The following is a 20,711-nucleotide window of genomic DNA, read 5'->3' as shown; positions in this document are numbered from 1 at the left end:
TGGTTGAAATCTGTAGGCTGCTCACACAGCGTGCTGAATGATTTAAGCCTATTTTGCTCGCTCAAAACTATTTTTAGTCGCAAATGCGAGTGCCGTGACGGGCGGATCACCACACTGCTGACATTTTATTCCACCCGTCAAGGCACACTGTTTGATTGCGTTATCAAAACACGCCGCTATTATTCGGCCTTGCTATTAACTTATTCCACCGAATACCGAATTTGTGGTTTTTTGCAATATTCGGCCGAATATTGCGGTTACCAAATATTCGGTGCATCTCTACTTTCCGTCCCAAAGGCGTCCCAGTGAAGATCTCTGTTTGTCTCTAACACATTTTCTATTGTCTCCGGGAAGATGTGACACTGTTACTCCCAAACCCTGCTTTACAGTCTGCGCAAAATTGATGTGACACAACAGAAAAACAGCGGCAGCTGCCATTGGTGAATGTCATCTTTTTTTGCTAATATGCCAATGGCAGTCAACAAGGCAAATATTGGCCAGTACTGATGTTCAGCTGATAAATCAGTGCATCCCTAAACACTGCCTGCCAATGACTTATCAGGTATTCAAACAATAAAATAGGATCTACAAAAAATAATAATAACAATAATATGTAGTGACAATGTTAACACCTCTGGTTGAAATATAAACCCAACAATATGATTTGTCCAGCTCTGGAAAATGCCCACCCAGAGGCTCAGGACTTACTGTGTGTCTATGCAGGAGGCAGTCCAACCACATTTCTCAGTCGTCCATCTCTCATCTTGAGGAACAGATATGCCTCTCTCTGTCAATCAATACAGCTGTCTACAAAGTCTGCATAACAGCAGCTTTATTGATTAAAAATAATAAAATGTATATTTAAGCTTGACATCTACTTTCTTTAGTTTTATGTGCATACAGTGATCGTTGTGCTCTGAGTGCTGCAAAAATGCAGGTGGCTCACAGTCAATATTGAGCCTAAACTCATCTTGTGTGTACAATGAAGTATCATTAAAGCTGCTGCTCTGCTAACGTGCTGATTACGGAACGCCTCCTGTGTAGACAAGGCATTAAATACTTTTATATGACCAGCAACTGTTTTATCCTTTTTAGAAAAATGCAAAGTCTTATGCCATTATAGTCCCAAGGAGAATTCAAATTTCAGTTTGACTTTAAGGTCTGTTGTGTTTTATAATTTTCTTTCTTTTTAATTGAATTTGAATGTCTTTCATAAAATAAAATGGCCTGTAAAATTAACTTGGGGTAAATCTTTGAAGCTGAAGCCACCAGGCTTTCACCCGACAATCACAGTGTCTGTACTGTATATAAAAATATAACAATGTTCTCCTGTGCTGCTGCTGGTGGTGGGTAGACTCGTGGAGTGATGGCGTTTAAAGTGATCTATTTTCTTCTTTTTCTGTCAAAGGGTGGATGTATGGGAAAGAGTGACTCACCACGGGTGTTGCTGGAGAGACGTTTGCGTTGGCTGGTGGAGGTATTGTGTGGCAGCAGGGTGTTCTGCTGGTGGTTGCTGTCAATGGGACTCGTGGCAATGATGTTGTCCTTGTATTTGTTCATTAGGGCCAGCTTGGTGTTGTCACTCACTGCAGAGAAGTGGGACATAATTACAAACACTGGGAAATAAAAGCTAGGAGAGGCAGAGGAACCAACTAAAAGCTTTCTCTGTAAAATGAGAAACAGCCACTGGGAGAAAAAAAAAATGTGTTATTCTTGGCTGCATGTTGAAGGTTTTAAAACCACAATGTAGCAAGCATTAAGTATAGTAATGCTAAGAGAAACACATCCAGCATGTTGTTTACTGGGGGAGAAGTCAAACAGCCAAAATTAAAGAGTGAGAAAAGCTGGCATGAAATTAAAACTCATTAAGGGAATATACAGAACGCATTTAAGTCTCAGAGGATGAAATTATCTATTTTGGTAAATATTAAGAGAAGAAGTTCCAGGAAAACAATAAAAAAATATATTATAGAACAAGATTTTCGTAATGAAACCACTTTGATCCAGACTGAAATATTTGTACAACTATTTTGTGGATTCTAATGAAATTGTCCCCCAAGAATGATTCCTATTGTTTTGAGAAGGTTCCGACTTTAGCTGTTAATTAAACTCTTTTTCATTCAATATCCTTCGATATAAGTAAAATAAAATTCCAAGGAAGCTGCACAAAAAGGGAAATGTTTTCGTACAGCTGGGCATGACCTTATCTTCAGCCCTATCTAAAGACGTTTGTATCTAACATTAGTCTGTCCATCCATCCATCCATTTTCATTAACTTTTCCGAGGCCAGGTTGCGGGAGCAACAGGCTGAGCAAAGTGCTCTGGCATTAGTGTGGGTGGGGGGGGGGGAGGAAGCAACTTAATGTGAGCATTTAATATGATCAGTAGTTGCACTGGTGAAGATCAGCTTGTTGTATTTGGTTGGTTTGGTTTATGATTGTTAATGAAATACATGTACTATTACGGGCGGCACGGTGGTGTGGTGGTTAGCACTCTCGCCTCACAGCAAGAGGGTTGCCGGTTCGATCCCAGGCGTGGGAGCCCTTCTGTGCGGAGTTTGCATGTTCTCCCCGTGTCAGCGTGGGTTCTCTCCGGGCACTCCGGCTTCCTCCCACAGTCCAAAGACATGCAGATTGGGGACTAGGTTAATTGATAACTCTAAATTGTCCATAGGTATGAATGTGAGTGTGAATGGTTGTTTGTCTCTATGTGTCAGCCCTGTGATAGTCTGGCGACCTGTCCAGGGTGTACCCTGCCTCTCGCCTGATGTCAGCTGGGATAGGCTCCAGCCCCCCCGCGACCCTCAAGAGGATGAAGCGGTTAGAAGATGAATGAATGTACTGTTACATTTTTATCCTGAGCAGGAAGGAGTTAAAAAAAAAAAAAGTAGAAAATATCTTTGCTTTCCAATACCCATAGTAGAAAGATTTAATATATCCCAATACATAGTATGTGAAATGCAGTATGCCAAAAATTCCAGGATGCTCTACTACATCCGGTCTGATTTTGCAGTATGCAAGCCAACGTGCGCTTGTGGCTATTCTGATGCACAATGCTCCGCGCAGCGAACCATTCTTCACATCAACGAGCCGCTTAACAGATGACAGTATTTGTTTTATGTCCACAATAATGGATAAAAAAGCAAGAGGGTCAAAGTTCAGTGTGTAATGTAATGAGAAAGTAGCACGTCCCGATTGTGTGTATCCAGCATGCGACAGGACGTATTATTATTTTTTATTATTATTTCTAATATCTATAAATGCATGTACGTTTTGAGGCAATATCATTTTAGGTACATACAATTTATTATAATCAAACATTAGCATTTACAACATGGTTTGTGTTTTTAGTTCTATTCCAGAGTCCATATTACAGTATATTACAATCTGTTCCGCTTGGTTTTACAGGGGTAACCTTAATGCTGGTTTCAACAGGCTTGCATCACCTGCACTTGATGTAATAACCAGGTTTTATTTTTTAAGTCAATAAACAAAGCATTTATTTTAGCCGTGACACACAACAAGAAAATTTCTCAGCTAGGAACGTGAGCGTCAGGGAACCTCACTGTTTTTCTTAGCAAGTCCTGCCCTAGCGTGTCGTGATTGGTTAGAGCATGAAACTTTTTTTTTTTTTTTTTCCCTGAGCCTTTCACTCTCCCACCAGTTCTCTGGCAGAGGAACAGAGCAAGGCCTGTGTCAGTGGGGCTTGGTGAAGGCTGCTTAGGGGCTGTGAAATAGAACCAGGCAGCTCAGAGTCGAGCCGGGGTCCATGGTACAAGCTGGAGGATTACTGGGGCTAGGGAGGCATTCACAGCCGGTGAGAGGAGAGCTAGAGCCAACAGACCATGCTGGAGGTTTTACCGGGGCTGGAGAGGCAGTTGTAGCCAGGGAGAGGAAAGCCAGGGCCCGCAGAACATGCTGGAGGATTCACTGGGGCTGGGGAAGTAGTCTTAGTGGGCAAAAGGAGAGGCAGGTCCCGCAGATCATGCTGAGAACCAGAGTGAGGGAAGGTGGTCTGCTGAATCCATGCCCACGGTTGTGGATCCTCCATCATGCTCTACAGGCCCCGGTCCTCCTCTCACCCGCAATGACTGCCTCTTCAGCCTCTGGACCACCTTCAGATTTTTACACTAAACATACATGAACATTTTATAAAATATGTTTTGTAATGCATTAAACTTCCTGTGATGATGTCTGAAAAAGTGTCACAGCTTTGGTCAGAATCAGTACTTTTGCATTGTCTCGCCTACCGTGGACATCTTGCCAATACAGCACTTGGATACTTCCTGTGATGTGTCCTGCCGAGAAAAGCAGTGGGATCCATAATAACACAACTTCGGGGGGACCCTCTAGAAGGTTTCTGGTGACCTTTTCTCTAGCACTACGATAGGGTCCACATTCATGGCTGTGAGTCAAATGTCTCGATAGCCAATAGATGGATCCCAGTGCGACTTGGTACACATAGTGCTTCTCTCAGGATGAATTTAGCCACTTTGGTGAGTTGGCTGAACAAACTAACCACATTCCAACTCAGACTCAGCTGAATGTTGTCTTTAATGCTAAAGCTAGAATGCCTAGGTAAACTAAGTTGATGCACAAGGTAAACATTATACCTTCTTAGGTCAAGCATTTTTGCACTGTCATTGTGAGTTTGTTAGCATGTTGATATTAGCATTTAGCTCAAAGTACCAAAGTGCCTCTGTGCAGCCTCACAGAGCCGCTAGCATGGCTGCAGGCTCTCAGTCTTGTTTGTCTCTGATTCTTCTTCTAACCGCTTCATCCTCTTGAGGGTCGCGGGGGGGCTGGAGCCTATCCCAGCTACATCGGGCGAGAGGCAGGGTACACCCTGGACAGGTCGCCAGTCTATCGCAGGGCTGACACATAGAGACAAACAACCATTCACGCTCACATTCACACATACTGACAATTTAGAGTTATCAAATAACCTAGTCCCCAATCTGCATGTCTTTGGACTGTGGGAGGAAGCCGGAGTGCCCGGAGAGAACCCACGCTGACACGGGGAGAACATGCAAACTCCGCACAGAAGGGCTCCCACGCCCGGGATTGAACCGGCAACCCTCTTGCTGTGAGGCGAGAGTGCTAACCACCACACCACCGTGCCGCCTGTCTCTGATTCCTTACAGAAAATGTTTATGCACAACCTTAGGGGAGAATGGAGCTTGAAAAAGTGGTACAATGAAAAGGCAATGCAATTAAGACAAAACCTACCAACCATGACAAAAAAAAAAAACCTGAGTAATTATTCAATTAGTGTATTTCAAGTCTTTGTAATGTAATTATATGCCCCCAATTCTCTATATTGTAACTTTTAAATAAGACAAACAATGCAACAAAGAATTAAGCAATATAGATTGACAACAAGCATTTTTTTTCACCTGTTTACGTATTCATAACTATCCCACTATTCTTACAAGTAAGGTCTGGGCAGGCAAAAAACATTTCCTGAAATCTCTGTTCTTTCAGTCCAAATTTCCAACACCATTTTCTGAGTGACCTCTACTGTTGTTTATATTGTTCAATATTCCATGCATGGCCTGCTGTCTGCATTTCCCCTTTCTCTAGTCCATTGCATTAACCATTTTAAATGCATAATGCACAGGATTACTCTGCTTCTATCACCTGGGGAGGGGCTGTTTGGATTTTATAAGAACACCGTGTGAGAGTGCCGATCTCTTGATAAATCCACGCAGTGAATGAATCTGCTGCTAATTGAAATTCAGCGGGTATACCTTCATCAAACCTGCTCCACTTCATACAGTAATTTTCATGGGAGTGGTGCTCCACTCCAACGTCCACTGATTATGAAAAATAAGATCTTCTAGAACTAATTCTTGGCAGGTACATAAGCCTTTTGATTATTTCAAGTGTGAGGAATAAACTCTTTGAAATAATACTCGTAGTTTGATATTCATGTCTGGTATACTCTCTGCGTCAGTCCCACATCTCATGTTCTTACACTGGTTATGAAAACTATGGAACAAGTGCCTCATTTGCTGTCCCCTTCTTTAAAAAAAAAAAAAAGTTCTACATTGACAAAGTGTTTGAAGCCTTCATATTTGTGAAACTCAAATTTTACCCATTAGTCTACATTCATTCAGATGATTACTTCCCACCTATATGAGAAAATAACACATATTAAAGGTATTTAATTAAAAATCCAATTACTTCTCTTTGTTTTCACACTGATTATCTAAATTACTGCAACTGTGTTAATGTAATTATACTGTTCCCTGCTTGGAAAACAATTTGCATCCTATGTCTTCCTCAATACCAGCAAACGTAAACTTTTGACATACTGTCTTATTACTTTGTCTTTATTTAAAAAATGTATGGCTATGTAGGAGGAAAATAAATGAGGCTATCAATGAGATAAGTGAAAGCCTCTGCCAAAGAATCTAGTTAGCTTGTAATTTAAAATGATTATAAAGTTTTATAAGCACAAAAATAAGAAGCACTTGACTCCCTCGGTATCCTTCCCTAGTACATTGATTAAACAAACTTTATGCTGACAATGCATTATTAGCGATATTTCGTTGTCAGCATATCCCAGATGAATAACACAAATGGTGGTGAGCAGTAAAAATGGGTTATTATTTTCCGGGTGGGGGGGGGGGGTAATCACTTGTTAGCAGTGACAAACAAAGCCACTGTGGCAATGTCGGCAAAAAGTTATCTGTTTATATCCAGCAGACACACAGCAAATTAAGAGCTCTCTTTCAGTCTTTCAGTCATGTTCTTCGTCATACTGCTGTAGTGTAAAACAGCTGCCATGAAAGAACATGAAAGAATGTCAATATCCACATGTTCTTACTCCGCTCAAGCTCAGGGACAGCATGTCAATTACAGCTCATTCCATTCCAGTCTTTTCAAAATCAATTTCTGTAATCACAAGAAATTAAGGTTTTGTCACCAAAACTTCTTTACGTTTAACAACAAAACTGCTTGGTGAAGTTTAGATAAAAGATCACTGTTTGGCTTAAAACAACTATATTTGTTACATAACAAGTAAGTTCATGATTATGTCACATGATGCTTGTGATGTATCTCACATGACACATAAAAAGAAAAAAAAAATCATTTCACATGGGGGACGCAAACACCAGTCTCCTAGGTGAAAGTCCTGTGTTTTTTTACTGGGACACTTGGTTTGACTTGGCCTGTCAGCCCAGTGCAGCAGGGATTTGCGTCTCCATTACAACAGGGCTAACTGCTTATATCTTTAACTGATGGCAGCTTGTCTTAAGTGATGATGTGTCAAAGCAGCAGGCTAAACTCTCCCTTTATTTTGCAGTGAGTGTTTTTCCTTACACAGCATGGCAGGTAAAAGAATTTTACCTGTTGGAGGTAAGCATTTGCAGAGGTGCAGTAAGAGCCTGTTGTCTGCAGCTCTTCATCTAACATATTACTGTGGCTGTTTCTGCTTTTATTCTTCCTACCTGCTGTATTAGTTCACTTGTTTTAATTGAAAAAAAAGTTGCTAACAAAGTTCCAGTAATTTGGCGATGAACACATTTTATTTCCTCTGGATTTTTCACAATTAAAGTCCCCTTTTACTTTGCTATGTAAAAGCTTTTATTGTGAAGCAGCATAATATGGAGATATTGGGTTTTTATTAGCAGTAACTTAATAGACTCGTGTATGGCTGAAAGCGAACATGAAACAGTGAAATAAATCAGATATCTTAAGTACAAACCAAAATATGCAGTTAGTGGCTACAAAGTACTGAGAGCTGAACATACAAAGACTGTCCTGCACAGATAATTGAGTTGATCCTTGCAACATACAGGCTTGTCTCAGGGAGAGAAGTGGGGTTGGCTGCAGTCCGCGAAATGTCACTGCTACCTGATTGGAGGTGGTTGGGCGTGCTTTTGGCCCTACTCCAGAGATGGTTCATCTCTGGCTTGGCTCAGCATGGCTCTGCACATCTTAAATGGTAATGGAAAGACAAAATGGTGTGGCATGGCTTGACTCGGTAAACAGGTATTAATGGCACTGAGCCATTCTTTAAAAAATAGTTTTACTTGTGCTTTTCATTCTTTGACATCTTCACTGGTTTTTGTCTCCACTAAAACTTAGCGACTTATCTGGCTCATTAGCTATTTGACATATCACCTCTTGCTAACTTTGTCTGTCTGTGGTTTGGCTCTAAACGTTACCTTCATTTAGGGTCTGGCCACCTGACAATGTCAGTAAGTCCAATACTCACTCTCCTTTTAGTTCTAGTTTTCTCTCCACAAAATCCTGAGGGAAATTTTAAGGAATTTTGCTGACTTTTTCTGCCTCGTTTTTGGCTGTCTGCTGCTGGGTATGCGCTGCCTGTTGCTCCCTTTGTGTGTTTCTCACTACCTGTGACCCTTTAACATTACATCTAGTCTACCTGATTCATTGTTAACATAACAAAAGATTGATTATTGCAGCTTAAAGGCTGTTTGCTGGTTTCCTGACCTGGCTGTTTGTGAGTCAGTCATCTTACCAGGTGTTAGGTCCATATTATTCTTGTCATTACAGCCCTGGAGGGAGTCCAGGGTACGGGTGACTTGGCTGGCAAACTCCTCACCACCATTCATACACTCCCGCTGCAGATGGTGACGCAGGTCGGTAATGTCATACTCATACCTGGGGGTGAGGTGGAAATCAATTAGCATTACATTATCTTGATTTACCTAATTAGAATAACTATCACAAGCAGCTAACATGCTTGATGAAGCAGTCAAGATTTCAAACTCTGACAGGATGTACTGATAAGGTACGCCATTTTATAATCTTAATCCTCCAAACTAATTGCAGACTACTGCACTTAAAAATGAGTGTGCTGTGTACAGGTTGCATCATATCAGCTGCTTCCTAGGAAGTAAATTTCAAACAATTTTTACATCCCATTGCCAGTGTAAAATGTGAACTAACCAATCACATCCACATATTTTTCATTCTGCTAACGCAATTTGTTGACTTTCAGCCACTGCATGCTCTTTTTTTTGGGTTTAACCATTTCAGATTACATTCATCCCCCTTCCATCCAAACCCTGCTTATACCCATCCAAAATCGGTGTCTCCCGGATGCTGAGGGTACCGCTGGAGTTTGGCCCCTGACCCCTGGAGTTCCTCAAGCTCTCCCGAGCCTGGCCTCCCATTAGCACTGAGGGGATGTAGTGGATCTCATTAGCTGCCTCGGCGCTGGCGCTCTTTTGGGGCTGAGGGATACGACGACGTTTACACCAGCGCCTGCGGGTGTAGAGGATCAGGACCAGGCACAGGATGGACAGCAGAAGGGCGATCATCCCGCCCTGAGGGGAGGAGGGTGGCATTTGGAGCAGGGACAGAAAAAAAGGGGGAGAAAAGAAAAAAAACAGACAGAGAGAAGAGAAAGTCAAAGGGGAGACCAGATTCACAGAATCTTGCCAAGTTGAATACAGATCAAAGTCAAAGTCATGATGCCAACAGCACAATCTGAAAGAGGTTGCAGATGCAATTTAGTGCATAACACCTACAGTGTTTCTGAATGACAGCAGCTCTCCTGCTACTGCGTGGTCATTTCACCTTGAGACAAAATAAGAAATATTCAGAAAACAGCTTTTTACTAATTTCTACTTTAGGGCCATGTGGAATGTAAGGGTCAGCAGCTATAGACCACATCCTCATTGAAAAGTACTGAGGTTAATGCCCAGACTGTTAAAGGCATGGTTCCCATCTTTTTTGTCGGAGTAGTTACATGTATTAACTTGCTTCCTGAGAGTTGGATGGTTAATAACACCCTCATGTCTGTGTGATAGATATTGTGTGTAGCAAGAGCCAACAACCAATTAGCTTAGCTTAGCATAGGCTTGAGCCAAATACTCAGAAAATACAAGTTTACCAAGTACCAAAAATATAGGGACTGAACAATATTAGGAGTGATAGGGGGATTATAGCTCCTCTTTTCTTTTCCTTTCTGATCGCTCCCTCTCCTGTACGGGATCATGCAGATGTAATGCCAAAATGAGGGTTTCCACAATCTCTGGCTTTTTAGTCTCTGGGGTGATATCCACCTCACAATACTGAGCTACTGCAAGCAAATCTTCCTTCTTAAGCTTGCGCAACTAATTGCGCCCAAAATCACTTCCGCAAATCCCCTCTACTGAGAAAGTTTCCATGGTTACCGTTAACTACTCACCAAACAGGCTAATCAAAAGAGACAAACCTCTCACAAAATTACTCCTAACGTAACTATTACCAAAATAGCCTTTATGACAAAACGTATAACCTGCAAATAAGAAGTAACACCTGTCATATTTCTGGTCTCATCCTCCTCCTCATCACGGTTAGTCTGTCCCTCAGCTTGCTTCATTGTCCTTGGGACTGGCACCACCTAACATTAACTGCGTGAATCCACAGGAAGAAAAGCAAGCACATATTTTCTTTTAGTACAGCTTTAAATTATAGTGACTTATTGCAATACCTAGTAGGCTAGTTGGCCTCTTAAAACGGACACCTAGAAGAAATACGCAATTTGCCAAAGCCAAACTTGCATATTACACACACAGGAACGTTAGCTAATGTTAATACATCTGCTATAATGGCACTGTCGGCTCCAGCTCCATCTCCGTCGTTAGCAACACCAGCAGCCCCAGCCCGTCAACCAACGCCGCGGCCCAACAGGTCGGTTATTTTGGAGCACTTTGCTGCCTCTTCTTGTAAAGATTTAAGTTATTTTATTCGAGGTTTTTCCGTGCCACCCTTTCTTTTTACCGGCTTTATCCATGTTTTCTGTCTCATGGTCAAACTAGCCTGGTCTGCCATGAGTAATGACTGATGACTGCGGCTGAGCCAATCAGATTTCAAGAAAAACGAGAGCCTCTTTCGTATTGGAGGAGGCCGCTCTTATCTCCTCCTTCAAGCATCAAAACACAAGATTGACACCTACATTCCATCTGAACATCTCACAGCAAACAAACAACATGGGGGGGGACGCGCATTGTAGCACTGACAGCTAGCAACTAACTTAACATTCACTAGTCTCACCGGGCCAGCCCCACCGGCTCACTTGGTGACCGCCCATCGGGATTCGTCCCGAGCGTCCCGATGGCCAATCCACCATCGGACGAGACTGACAACTTCTCTCATGAAATGCCCACGCGCATATGTTCGCTACGTCTTTTTTCTGTGGCTTCGCTCCACAGACTGGAGTGTGTCATTGAAGGAAACAAATGGAGGAAAAAACAGAACAGCGGACTGGTTTGCCAGGCACGAGAAATAATACAGGTAGGCCAGCTTACCAGGTCCGCAGGCAAGGTGCATTCAGAGGCTGGTCAGTCAGTCCAGGCACTGCCAGCTCTGGCCGCGCTCCAGGTGAGCGGCGAGCTCCGAGCTCCGTCCTGGCTTTTCCCATTAGTTCAGTTTTTTGTAGTTAAAATGGAGCCAAAAACAAACTGGTTTCGCTCTCAAATAGTCTGTGGGTTGGCTGGTTGTGTGTGGCTGTCATCCTCTTCAGCGGCACTTTCAAACAGGGCGACTCCTCATGACATGACAGCAAAACATTTTACTCTGCCGCGCTCACCCACCTGAATCGTGTCACCTCATTAACTAACTCCAGAGGGTGTGTGCGCACCTCAGTGACGTGACATAAACAAACACACAGCTCAACCATACCTTTATTACTCAGTGGAAACCAGCATAGATATATACACATAGATGCCGCACCCTGGCTTGTGGGCTGCGTCAATACCGCCGCCATCTTGCCTAGGTGCTCTGACCGGTTCAGACCCATGTCAGACTCGGCAGAAATGCCACATTTTTGCTCTGCATTTGGGTGTACTAACGAGAGAAGTGTTAAAACCAAGCAGAAGGGAATAACATTCCACAGGTAAGAAGTTGTTTTACAATATTTTATTGTTACGAACATGTTTAATGAGATATATATCTCAAAAAGTGATCCTTCTTTTAAGCTAACGTTAATCAAGTAACGTTAAAGTAACTGTCCTGATCTGGTCCTAACGCCAAATTAAGCTAACGCTATGTCACACAACTTAAAGAAAAAAGGTTAACATTTATATAATATTACTCATAAAAGTATGATGCTTTGTCAAACAGCTATGTCGGTGTGTGTTATTCCAAATTGTCAACTATCTGTTTCATGGCACCAACGTGACATAACGCAGTATAACGTTAGTAGTTAACTTGTGGCCTGAATGTAACTACAAATTATGTGGAACTGCGTTTTTCTGACACACTTATTTTGTGTGTAGTTTCCCAAAAAACACAGATAGGAGACGGGCATGGGTAGCAGCAGTGAGGAGAAAGGACTTTGTCCCGAGTGACTCCTCAGTCATCTGCAGCTGTCACTTCACACCTGAGGACTTCGACAGGACTGGGCAGACTCCTAAAAATAATACTAGCTACTGTACACTGTATTTTTTGTAAATATGACCTAATAATGTAAACAGTTCTGTGTCCAGGCTCCCATGAGCACTGTGGTGTTATACATATGAGATTAAAGCAAAATTTTGTGTAAACATGCAGCTCTAAATCATTTATTTTCACTTGTACAAAACCAACATTTGTTAATCAGAATGTGTAACTACACTGCAGCTTGGCACAACCCTGCTGATACACTATTTTTTGCACATTGTGTGACTTAAAATGTGAATAAACATTTATAGTCAAAATTAATAATTAAATGACATTGTGGTGGGCATTGTACATCTAGTAAGAAAAAAGAATATTTATTACATGGGGAAAGTTTAGTTTAAATGTGTTGTACAACTATTACTGTTACTTTATCTACATAAGATCAAATATTTTGGTATGAAAAGCTTCATTCAAGTATCCTGTATCATAACTACATGTCTGACGATTGTAACAAACCAAACCGCATGAAAATCGGTTGAGAATTCAGCGAGTAATGATGATTTTAATCATAAATAGTCTCCTGCCTCAATAGACATACATGCATTAGGCAGCGCGGCTCCACCTGGGCAAGATGGCGGCCGCGTTGACGTATCACTCCAATGACGAGCGCCGTTGAATGCGGCATCTATGTATATATATCTATGGGAAACCAGCCCAAAACGTCAATGAAAGACAACTGTAACTGCGGTAGCTAAATAATTCTCTTACTCTTGTGATCAAAAATAATCTGAAGCTTGATTCCAAGGCTGTTCTATAAATTGTTTTCTATACAATTACAAATATAGCAACTTCTGATCAACACAAATCAATTTCAGTCTTAAAATAACAACTTCTGCTTAGGTCTTACTATTTAAGCCACACCTTCTGGTTTAAACTTCACCCACTCAGAGCACAGATATGGAAACATATGATTCAACTGCTCACTCATCCCTATCTTAGCACATAGGCTGGAAACAGGGACAATTTTTTTTTTCTTGAATCCTTACAAAAATCAAAGTGTTAAAATTACAAGCTGTGATTAAATGAAGGGGTTATGTGATGAACTATGTTTTGGCCGGGTGCAGTAACTTCCTGGAACCTCCACTGGTTGCTTGGCAACCTCATGGAGATGACAAGCCGTGGTGCATGGAGAGATCAAAGAGAGCTCAGTCCGTAGGTATGTCTACACTGACATCTGACATTTCTTTGTCTTGTTTTCTGTGTATTCCGGGTATGACAAAGCCAAAGGGCACTAAAATACTGACTGTAAAATCAGATGATGGCAGATATTCATGTCCCACTAGATGCCTTAACCTGAGCATACAGTCACTATACAGTCAGATGTTAGTTCTTTTGACCGGCTCAGGATCAGCTGTCTAAGATGAAGGATGTATAGAAAATTTCTTGGAGTGTGATTGGAGTGAGTTATTTCCATTGCTTGCTCTGATAGATGTAATCTCTGACTGCTGTGCAGATGGGAAACCTGTGTGCCAGAAAGTGTGTTGTTTCTTTGACAACCACAGACCATTACCTATAGACCGAATCGACGTGAAACTACGATAACCTAGACAGGTACTTTTAGGTAGACAAGTGGCAATTGATTTCAATTGCCGAGACATGTAAAATTAGCAAACTTGTTCATTTCTGTTGTCATTTTCAGCTGTAACTATAACATTTAAAGATAACTAGTTAAACACGATGATCCCATGGTTGATGGACCAATCTGATGTTTCCAGTAAGTCAGTCTGTAAAGTCTGACTGATGTTTACAATAAAAAGTTTGACCTTGTTTTCTTTTCCAAATAAGTTTGACTAAGCTGCAAGTTTGTTTAAAACTTGTATGATAGACTGTTTGTCTCTCTGGCTTGAGCAAAAAGTCATGAGGACAACTGCTCTGCTTGAAGCCTGTGGAAATATGGAAGATAAAGTTGATTGTAACTTTGAATATCAGCTCAAACATGTACTCTAGTACGCACTGATACCAGATGACTAGGTCAGGTCACATGACCGTGTTCACTTCACTCATCTTTTCACTGATTTTAATGCATTATGAGACGGTTTGCGGGGTTGAGTGATGCGGCAGCATCCACACCAGCACCTGAGGGTGTTGAGGATTAGGAGCGTGTACAAGATGGACAGATGAAGGGCGTTGAGCCTGCCCTGAGGACAGGTTAGCAGGGGGGACAGAGACAGAATCAGACGGAAACTGAGAGAAAAAGAGACAGTGAGACGGCAAACGGGGGAGAGTCAAAGAGGGAGCGGAAAAAAAGGCGAGAACAGTGTCAGAGAATCTTGCCAGGAAGCAGAATATGGATCAAAGTCAAGGCGAGTCAAAAGCACACAGCCTGTAGAAAAACAGGAGAGACAGCGATTGTCAGTTTGAATATCAGACCATATCTCTACCATGAATAAAGGCATATAGAGCAGAGTTGTGGGCAGTTTTATTTAACTGATTTTTTAAATCTAGTCCCATTATTTGCATTTTTAAGGTTACTGGAAGGGATATTTAAGAGAAAGTGACAAGAATGATGAGATAACCCGCAGACATGTTGTAATTTGGGCCCCATGTTACATGTACAATATGTGCAATTTACCACATCCTCGTCCCTAATCTGATGCTACCCAGCTGAGAACTGAAATCAAAATCAGATACATTGTGCAATTTGGAAAATGTCAAAACGAGTTATGAAAATGTCAAGGTGACAGCACAAAAAGTGAAAGACAGCAGGGATTTGCCACGAGAGACGGATTTAAAAAGAGAGCGAATCCTTCTCAGTCCGAGAATCACAGTTAAAATAAGAACAAAAGAAAAGAATTGTGTAGGTCCTCCCTCCAGCCAGGTGTGTATAAATGTTTCTATTGTTCCCCTATTTTCCCTTTTTAATGTGATTTGACAGATACAAGGCTAAATTGGTATGAAAAAAGTAACCAATTAATGCCAAGCAATAATCTTGGCAGGTATAGTTCAGATTTAAAAAAAGTTCCTCACAATTGTTCTAATCAATTGCAAGGATTTTTGAGATTTCAACATCCATGATCCACAATATCATCAGAAGATACAAAAAATCTAGAAAAATAAGGGACAAGGCTGAAAATCAATACTGAATGCCCGTGAATGCTAAAAGGTACATACAGGTTTTGGAGTAACATATGCTGCTATCCAGACGATGTCTTTTTCAGGGACATCCCCACTTATTCGAGCAAGATGATGCCAAGCCACAAACTGCATGTGTTACAACAGCGTGGCTTCATGGTAAAAGAGTGCGGGTACTAGACTGACCTGCCTGCAGTCCAGACCTGCCTCCCATCGAACATGATGGATTTTGAAGCGGAAAAACAACAGAGACTCCAAACTGTTGGCAAACTGAAGTCGTATATAAAGCAAAAATGGAAAAGAATTTCACTTCAAAACTTTAATAAATAGTGTGTTCAGTTCCCAAACACTTACTCTGGCCCCTGTTCTATGTGGTCTAGTTCCATTATATCGGAGAGAAGACAGACATCTCTGTGGCTGAAATCTCCAACATTCGTCAGCTCACATTTATTAATAAATAGCACTACAAGTTAGAGGAAAAATATGTTGTTTTGATAATCAGTTGAACTGTCCCTTTAAGTGAAACTGATTTAGAAAAACAGATAGAAAAAAACAATTAGAATTAAACCGTGTGTCATTTCAGTCAAACAAGCACAGTTATGGAAAGATAAGCTGAAATGATGAAATGAAAAATGGATTTTAATCAGTAATTTACATAAAAAAATCCCTTTACAAACATATTGGGAATTGTGAGGCTGAATAAAAATAGGGGTTTCAGTTGCTCACATTAATTTAAATTGGCAAAAGTAGAGGCCTATTTGCATAAGTTGTTTGCTCAATCTGCATAGTCAAGGACATTAACAAATGACACCATGATATGGGCCACTTATGCAGTAAATCTGCATGCACAGTGGTCAAAAAGGAGACCTGAGTAATTTGGTTTGGAACGATTAGATTTTCAGCACTTTGAAAGTCACTGATGAAGTCCTTTATTCAAATAAAGCAGTGACTGTACGCTAAGTACAGTAGTATGTTACCTACAATATAAAACATTATATGACTCCAGATCCAGAGAACTGACCCTGGGGAGTGCACAGTTATATGGTCTTCAATCATCCTTTAAGATGCAATAAACAATATGAAGCTGAGTCTATTTACATACGAGTTATGTTTTCATTAACACACTTAATACTGAAGTTGCACCATCAGTAGTTTTGAATTTACTAGGGATTCACCGAATATTCGGAAAACCGAATATTGCATGGAGAATATTGCAAAAAAACACACATTCGGTATTCAGTGGAATAAGTTAAAAGCAGGGCTGAATAATAGCGGCGTGTTTTGATAACGCAATCAAACGGCGTGCCGTGATGGGCGGAATAAAATGTCTGTAGTGTGGCCATCCGCCCGTCACAGCACTCGCATTTGCGACTAAAAATAGTTTTGAGCGAGCAAAATAGGCTTAAATCATTCAGCACGCTGTGTGAGCAGCCTACAGATTTCAACCACCAGCAGAAACAAAAGGCGAATCCCACCGGTTGTGGGTTGAACGGGGTCACAGACACAGACAGTAATGTATTCCTGTCAAATACGGCGGCCACAGGCTTACCGGTGGCGGAGAAGTCGGTTCCAATAATATCCTCTTCTTGGCGTGTGGACTGCCCAGAAGTACCTGAACGGCCGAGCCAGCCGAACACAGGTATGTGGCGTGTCAGAGGAGAAACGAGCCATTCACATTACTCTTTCTGGAAGTAACGGCCCACAAACCTCATTCTTATTTTATTTATTTATTTTATTTTGATACCCCTATGTTAATCACTGATTGATGCTGTTTTTGAAGTATGAATAAGTCAATAAGTAATTTATTCCATTGAAATATCAGTGATGTATTATAGAAAAGTGATTTATCTTTTCATAAATGACAAAAGGCACATCTGCCTCATTTTCGCTGTGGTATTGTGATACTACTCAGAACCATGATATTTTCACTGGTATCGCACAGTGGGTCCCAACTTTGGTACCGTGACAACACTAATCTGGAGGAGTTCATCTGCAAAAACTATTGAAAAACTACACAATGATATTCGGTATTCGGTACTCGGTATTCGGCCAAACGTTTAATAATATTCAGCTTCGGCTTCGGCCACAAATTTTCATTTTGGTGCATCCCTAGAATTTACATGACTAATGTGATGTGAAAGGGGCTGCTCGTAGTGACAAGTGCACAGATTTCCACTAAACTCTACAGTTGCCCTCAGCTCCACACAGTGTTTTGGTCTTTCATCTCTTCACTGTTTTGGTTAAGCCTTGGGCTGAGTATCAGTACTCATAACCATTAAGGTATCAACCGAGGTAACCCAGTACGTAGTATTGAAGTAGCATTGAAACATCTCCAGTCAAACAATGCTTGATCAGCCAGCCAGCCTTGATCAATGCCAGATCAGCAAACTTCCTCTTGCTGCTGTCTCCCAGCGAACAGTCAGTTCAACAACTGTCCTGTTAGCACAAGCTTACACAGCAGCAGTAGCAGCAGCAGCAGCAGGGAATAACATCCAAAACTGAGGGATTAAATGGTCCCAACAAACCTACACCAACATCGAAACGGCCCAGCTCTGTCATTAAACCATCAATACCCTGCCCTAGTTCAGCCTCACCAGTCCAATCAATATCGTTTCCAGCTGTAACAGGCAGCTATTTTTGGCTCCAATAAACCTACTTTAGGCGGACAGGTAAGTTAGCTAGTTAGCTGATATGGTAGACCATTAAGCAGCTTAAGAGCCAGATTTTTCTCTTGGGACTTGATGTGAACCAAAACCATAGACTGTACAAAAATAATGGACATAGCTACCACAACATCCATTGGTTCGTGGACTCCTGTTTAGAAGCCTCGATTTTGGCATTTCAGCTGTTGCCATCTTGGTGAAATGAGAGGGAGGAGCTAATGGAGGAGTAGTGGTTGATTTAACACATAGACTGTAGCAATGCCTCACAGACAGCCAGTCTGCCAGACAGCTTTGAATATGCATAGTTTTTAGTCCTGATAAATTGTACAGGTGAGTACGCTGAAAATTCATGGTACAGTTGTCATAAATGTTGAAATTAGAAACAAAAACTTTTTTGCACCAGGCTGTAAATGTGTTGATTTCTGCTGTAAAAATGGGTATTTTAACATGGGAGTTTATGGGGACTAATTTGCCTCTGGAGCCAGCCTCAAGTGGCCATTCGAGGAACTGCACTTTTTGGCACTTACACATCTGCTTCATTTTTCAGCTCCAGAGGCTGGGGCTTGATTGAAACAGAGCTACAAGAGGAGTGAATACTGGACATGGGTAAGGGACACAACAAATGAAAGCTAATGTTACTCCCTTTCCGCTTGCTCGGTATACAGTCAATAGTTTGCTTACATGTCAGCAATATCAAATTTACAAGACCCTAATATGTCAAATATGTGTTCTCCCCCCTCAGTTGCAAAAAAACCCAAACATATTAATCCAGCTTTAAAAAGCAAACTAATGCTGAATACACTTTTCCCACTGAATAATTGAAATGTTCAGTCCCTTCATTATCCAATCAACGGATTCTAGGTCCAGTCCACATTGCCCCTCATTACCCTGAGGTAAGGTAAGATCACATTCACTTGGATCTAGGCAACACCCTTCTATTCAAATCTACAAAACAAGAAGACAACTGTTTGATGTCTTTCATTCTTTCTGACAGCAAAAATGATGGAAATGAATGCCTCTGATTGTAGCCTAAACAGTTGTACATATAACTTTTGTTTTGAGTTGTAATTTAAAGAGAGATAAAAAGCATGTGACCGACAGTTGCTGGGTTGCAGTAACGGTGAGTGAAAAACAATGCAGCCTCTGTGGACATCTGTATTGATTAAAAATGAGATGAATGACTGAGAAATGTGTCTAAAAATCACCTGCTGTAGACAGTCAAGGGGAAAGAGGGAGGGATGCTAGGGCAATGATCTGTCAGAGCTGCAGGGGTTGTAGGGTAATCATGTAGGTGGGTGGTTGTCTTGATTGAAATGCAGTTTTTTGAATTGCAGACAGATGCGTGTTTCATCACTTCTCTTTTACTCTCACATTTGATAGTTATGACACATTTTTCCCAAAAATTCATGATTCACTTTTTAATATTTAATGTTGTTATTGTTGCTCCTGTTATTACTAATCTGTTAAAATACAGAGTAGCATTAAGGAATTTTTAAATTTGATAACTGAGCATAATAATATAGAACTATTAAAGCGCAGATTTAATGTTAAGTAGCACCATTGTTTCATTCATCCCTGAGTAAACTGGAACAATATGTCAAAAGTCAAGTACTTCAAATGGTTCTCAATCAAATCAACCTCAGTGACAAATGTAATTCGAACCCATCAACCTGCATTAGCGCCCATGCATGGAGGAGGCTAATACAGACCAAATGGAAAAAACTGTTTAATGTCAGACATTACTTGGAATCAAAGTGAGGACTAAGTGGACTGTGTCCTCTTATGGAGCCAATAAAACCAAACCACACATCAAAGCATGCCAGCGCTCCAGCCCCATAATCCACTTACTAACGGATGAGGATGATGTTATAATGGCACTAGTGCTCCTTATGACTTACACTCCTGTCATGTAAGTCCTGAATGGAAGAGAGAAGACATGGCCTTTCTCAGTCTGACAGAGCAGGCATGGTATTAGAGCTGAGCTATCAATCTGTCACTTAGTCTCTGGATGCGAAGCATTAAGACGCAGGAAGGCGGAAAGATCGAGGGTATCTGACAGCTTTGAGATAGCAAACGGAAGTTTCTTGCTTTGAATATGATATTCTTTATCATAGCCAAAGGGCTACTGATTGGATTTGATATCAAGTATTAATAATGGAAATTGACAGTTTTCATACTCTGAATGCTCTCATGCATTTGGTATAATGCTAACTCATGAAGCCAGGGTTAATGCTGTCAAATATAATATTTAATACCTACAATGAAATAAAACTCATGTTGTGAGGATTATTAGTAACAGACGTTATGATCCAGTGCTGATTTTGACATTGAACAGATGTGAAAGTCACATCCCCATTTCACACATGTCACACAAGGGTTTCTTCACTGGAAATGAGTATTAATGACAGGAACCGTTGGAATCATTTGATTCAATTTGGCATATTTCATAAAAGCTAATATAGCATGAAGCCGTGATGGTGTTTGAGTCTGTGTGGTGAGAGGGCATTAATGTAAAACTGCAAGCGACATTTGTCACGTAAACATTTATTCTGTAGGAGTTAAATGAAGTCAC

General features: G+C 41.1%; 1 protein-coding gene across 3 annotated transcripts in view; it reads right to left on the bottom strand.

Annotated features, from left to right (window-relative positions):
- astn1 (astrotactin 1) overlaps positions 1-20,711 on the bottom strand; it is a 568,467-nt gene that overhangs the window by 438,788 nt on the left and 108,968 nt on the right. For all 3 annotated transcript variants that reach the window (XM_049597470.1, XM_049597472.1, XM_049597473.1), the window contains exons 3-5: positions 9,054-9,304; positions 8,494-8,636; positions 1,437-1,586 (exon numbers count right to left, since the gene is read on the bottom strand). In XM_049597470.1, the coding sequence (XP_049453427.1) occupies positions 1,437-1,586; positions 8,494-8,636; positions 9,054-9,304 (544 nt within the window). The remainder of the gene's footprint in view (positions 1-1,436; positions 1,587-8,493; positions 8,637-9,053; positions 9,305-20,711) is intronic.

Source organism: Epinephelus fuscoguttatus, linkage group LG15 (genome assembly GCF_011397635.1).
Source record: "Epinephelus fuscoguttatus linkage group LG15, E.fuscoguttatus.final_Chr_v1".
Classification (NCBI taxonomy): Eukaryota; Metazoa; Chordata; class Actinopteri; order Perciformes; family Serranidae; genus Epinephelus; species Epinephelus fuscoguttatus.
The sequence above is the reverse complement of the archived record's forward strand: the minus strand, read 5'-3'. Positions and strand labels throughout refer to the sequence as shown.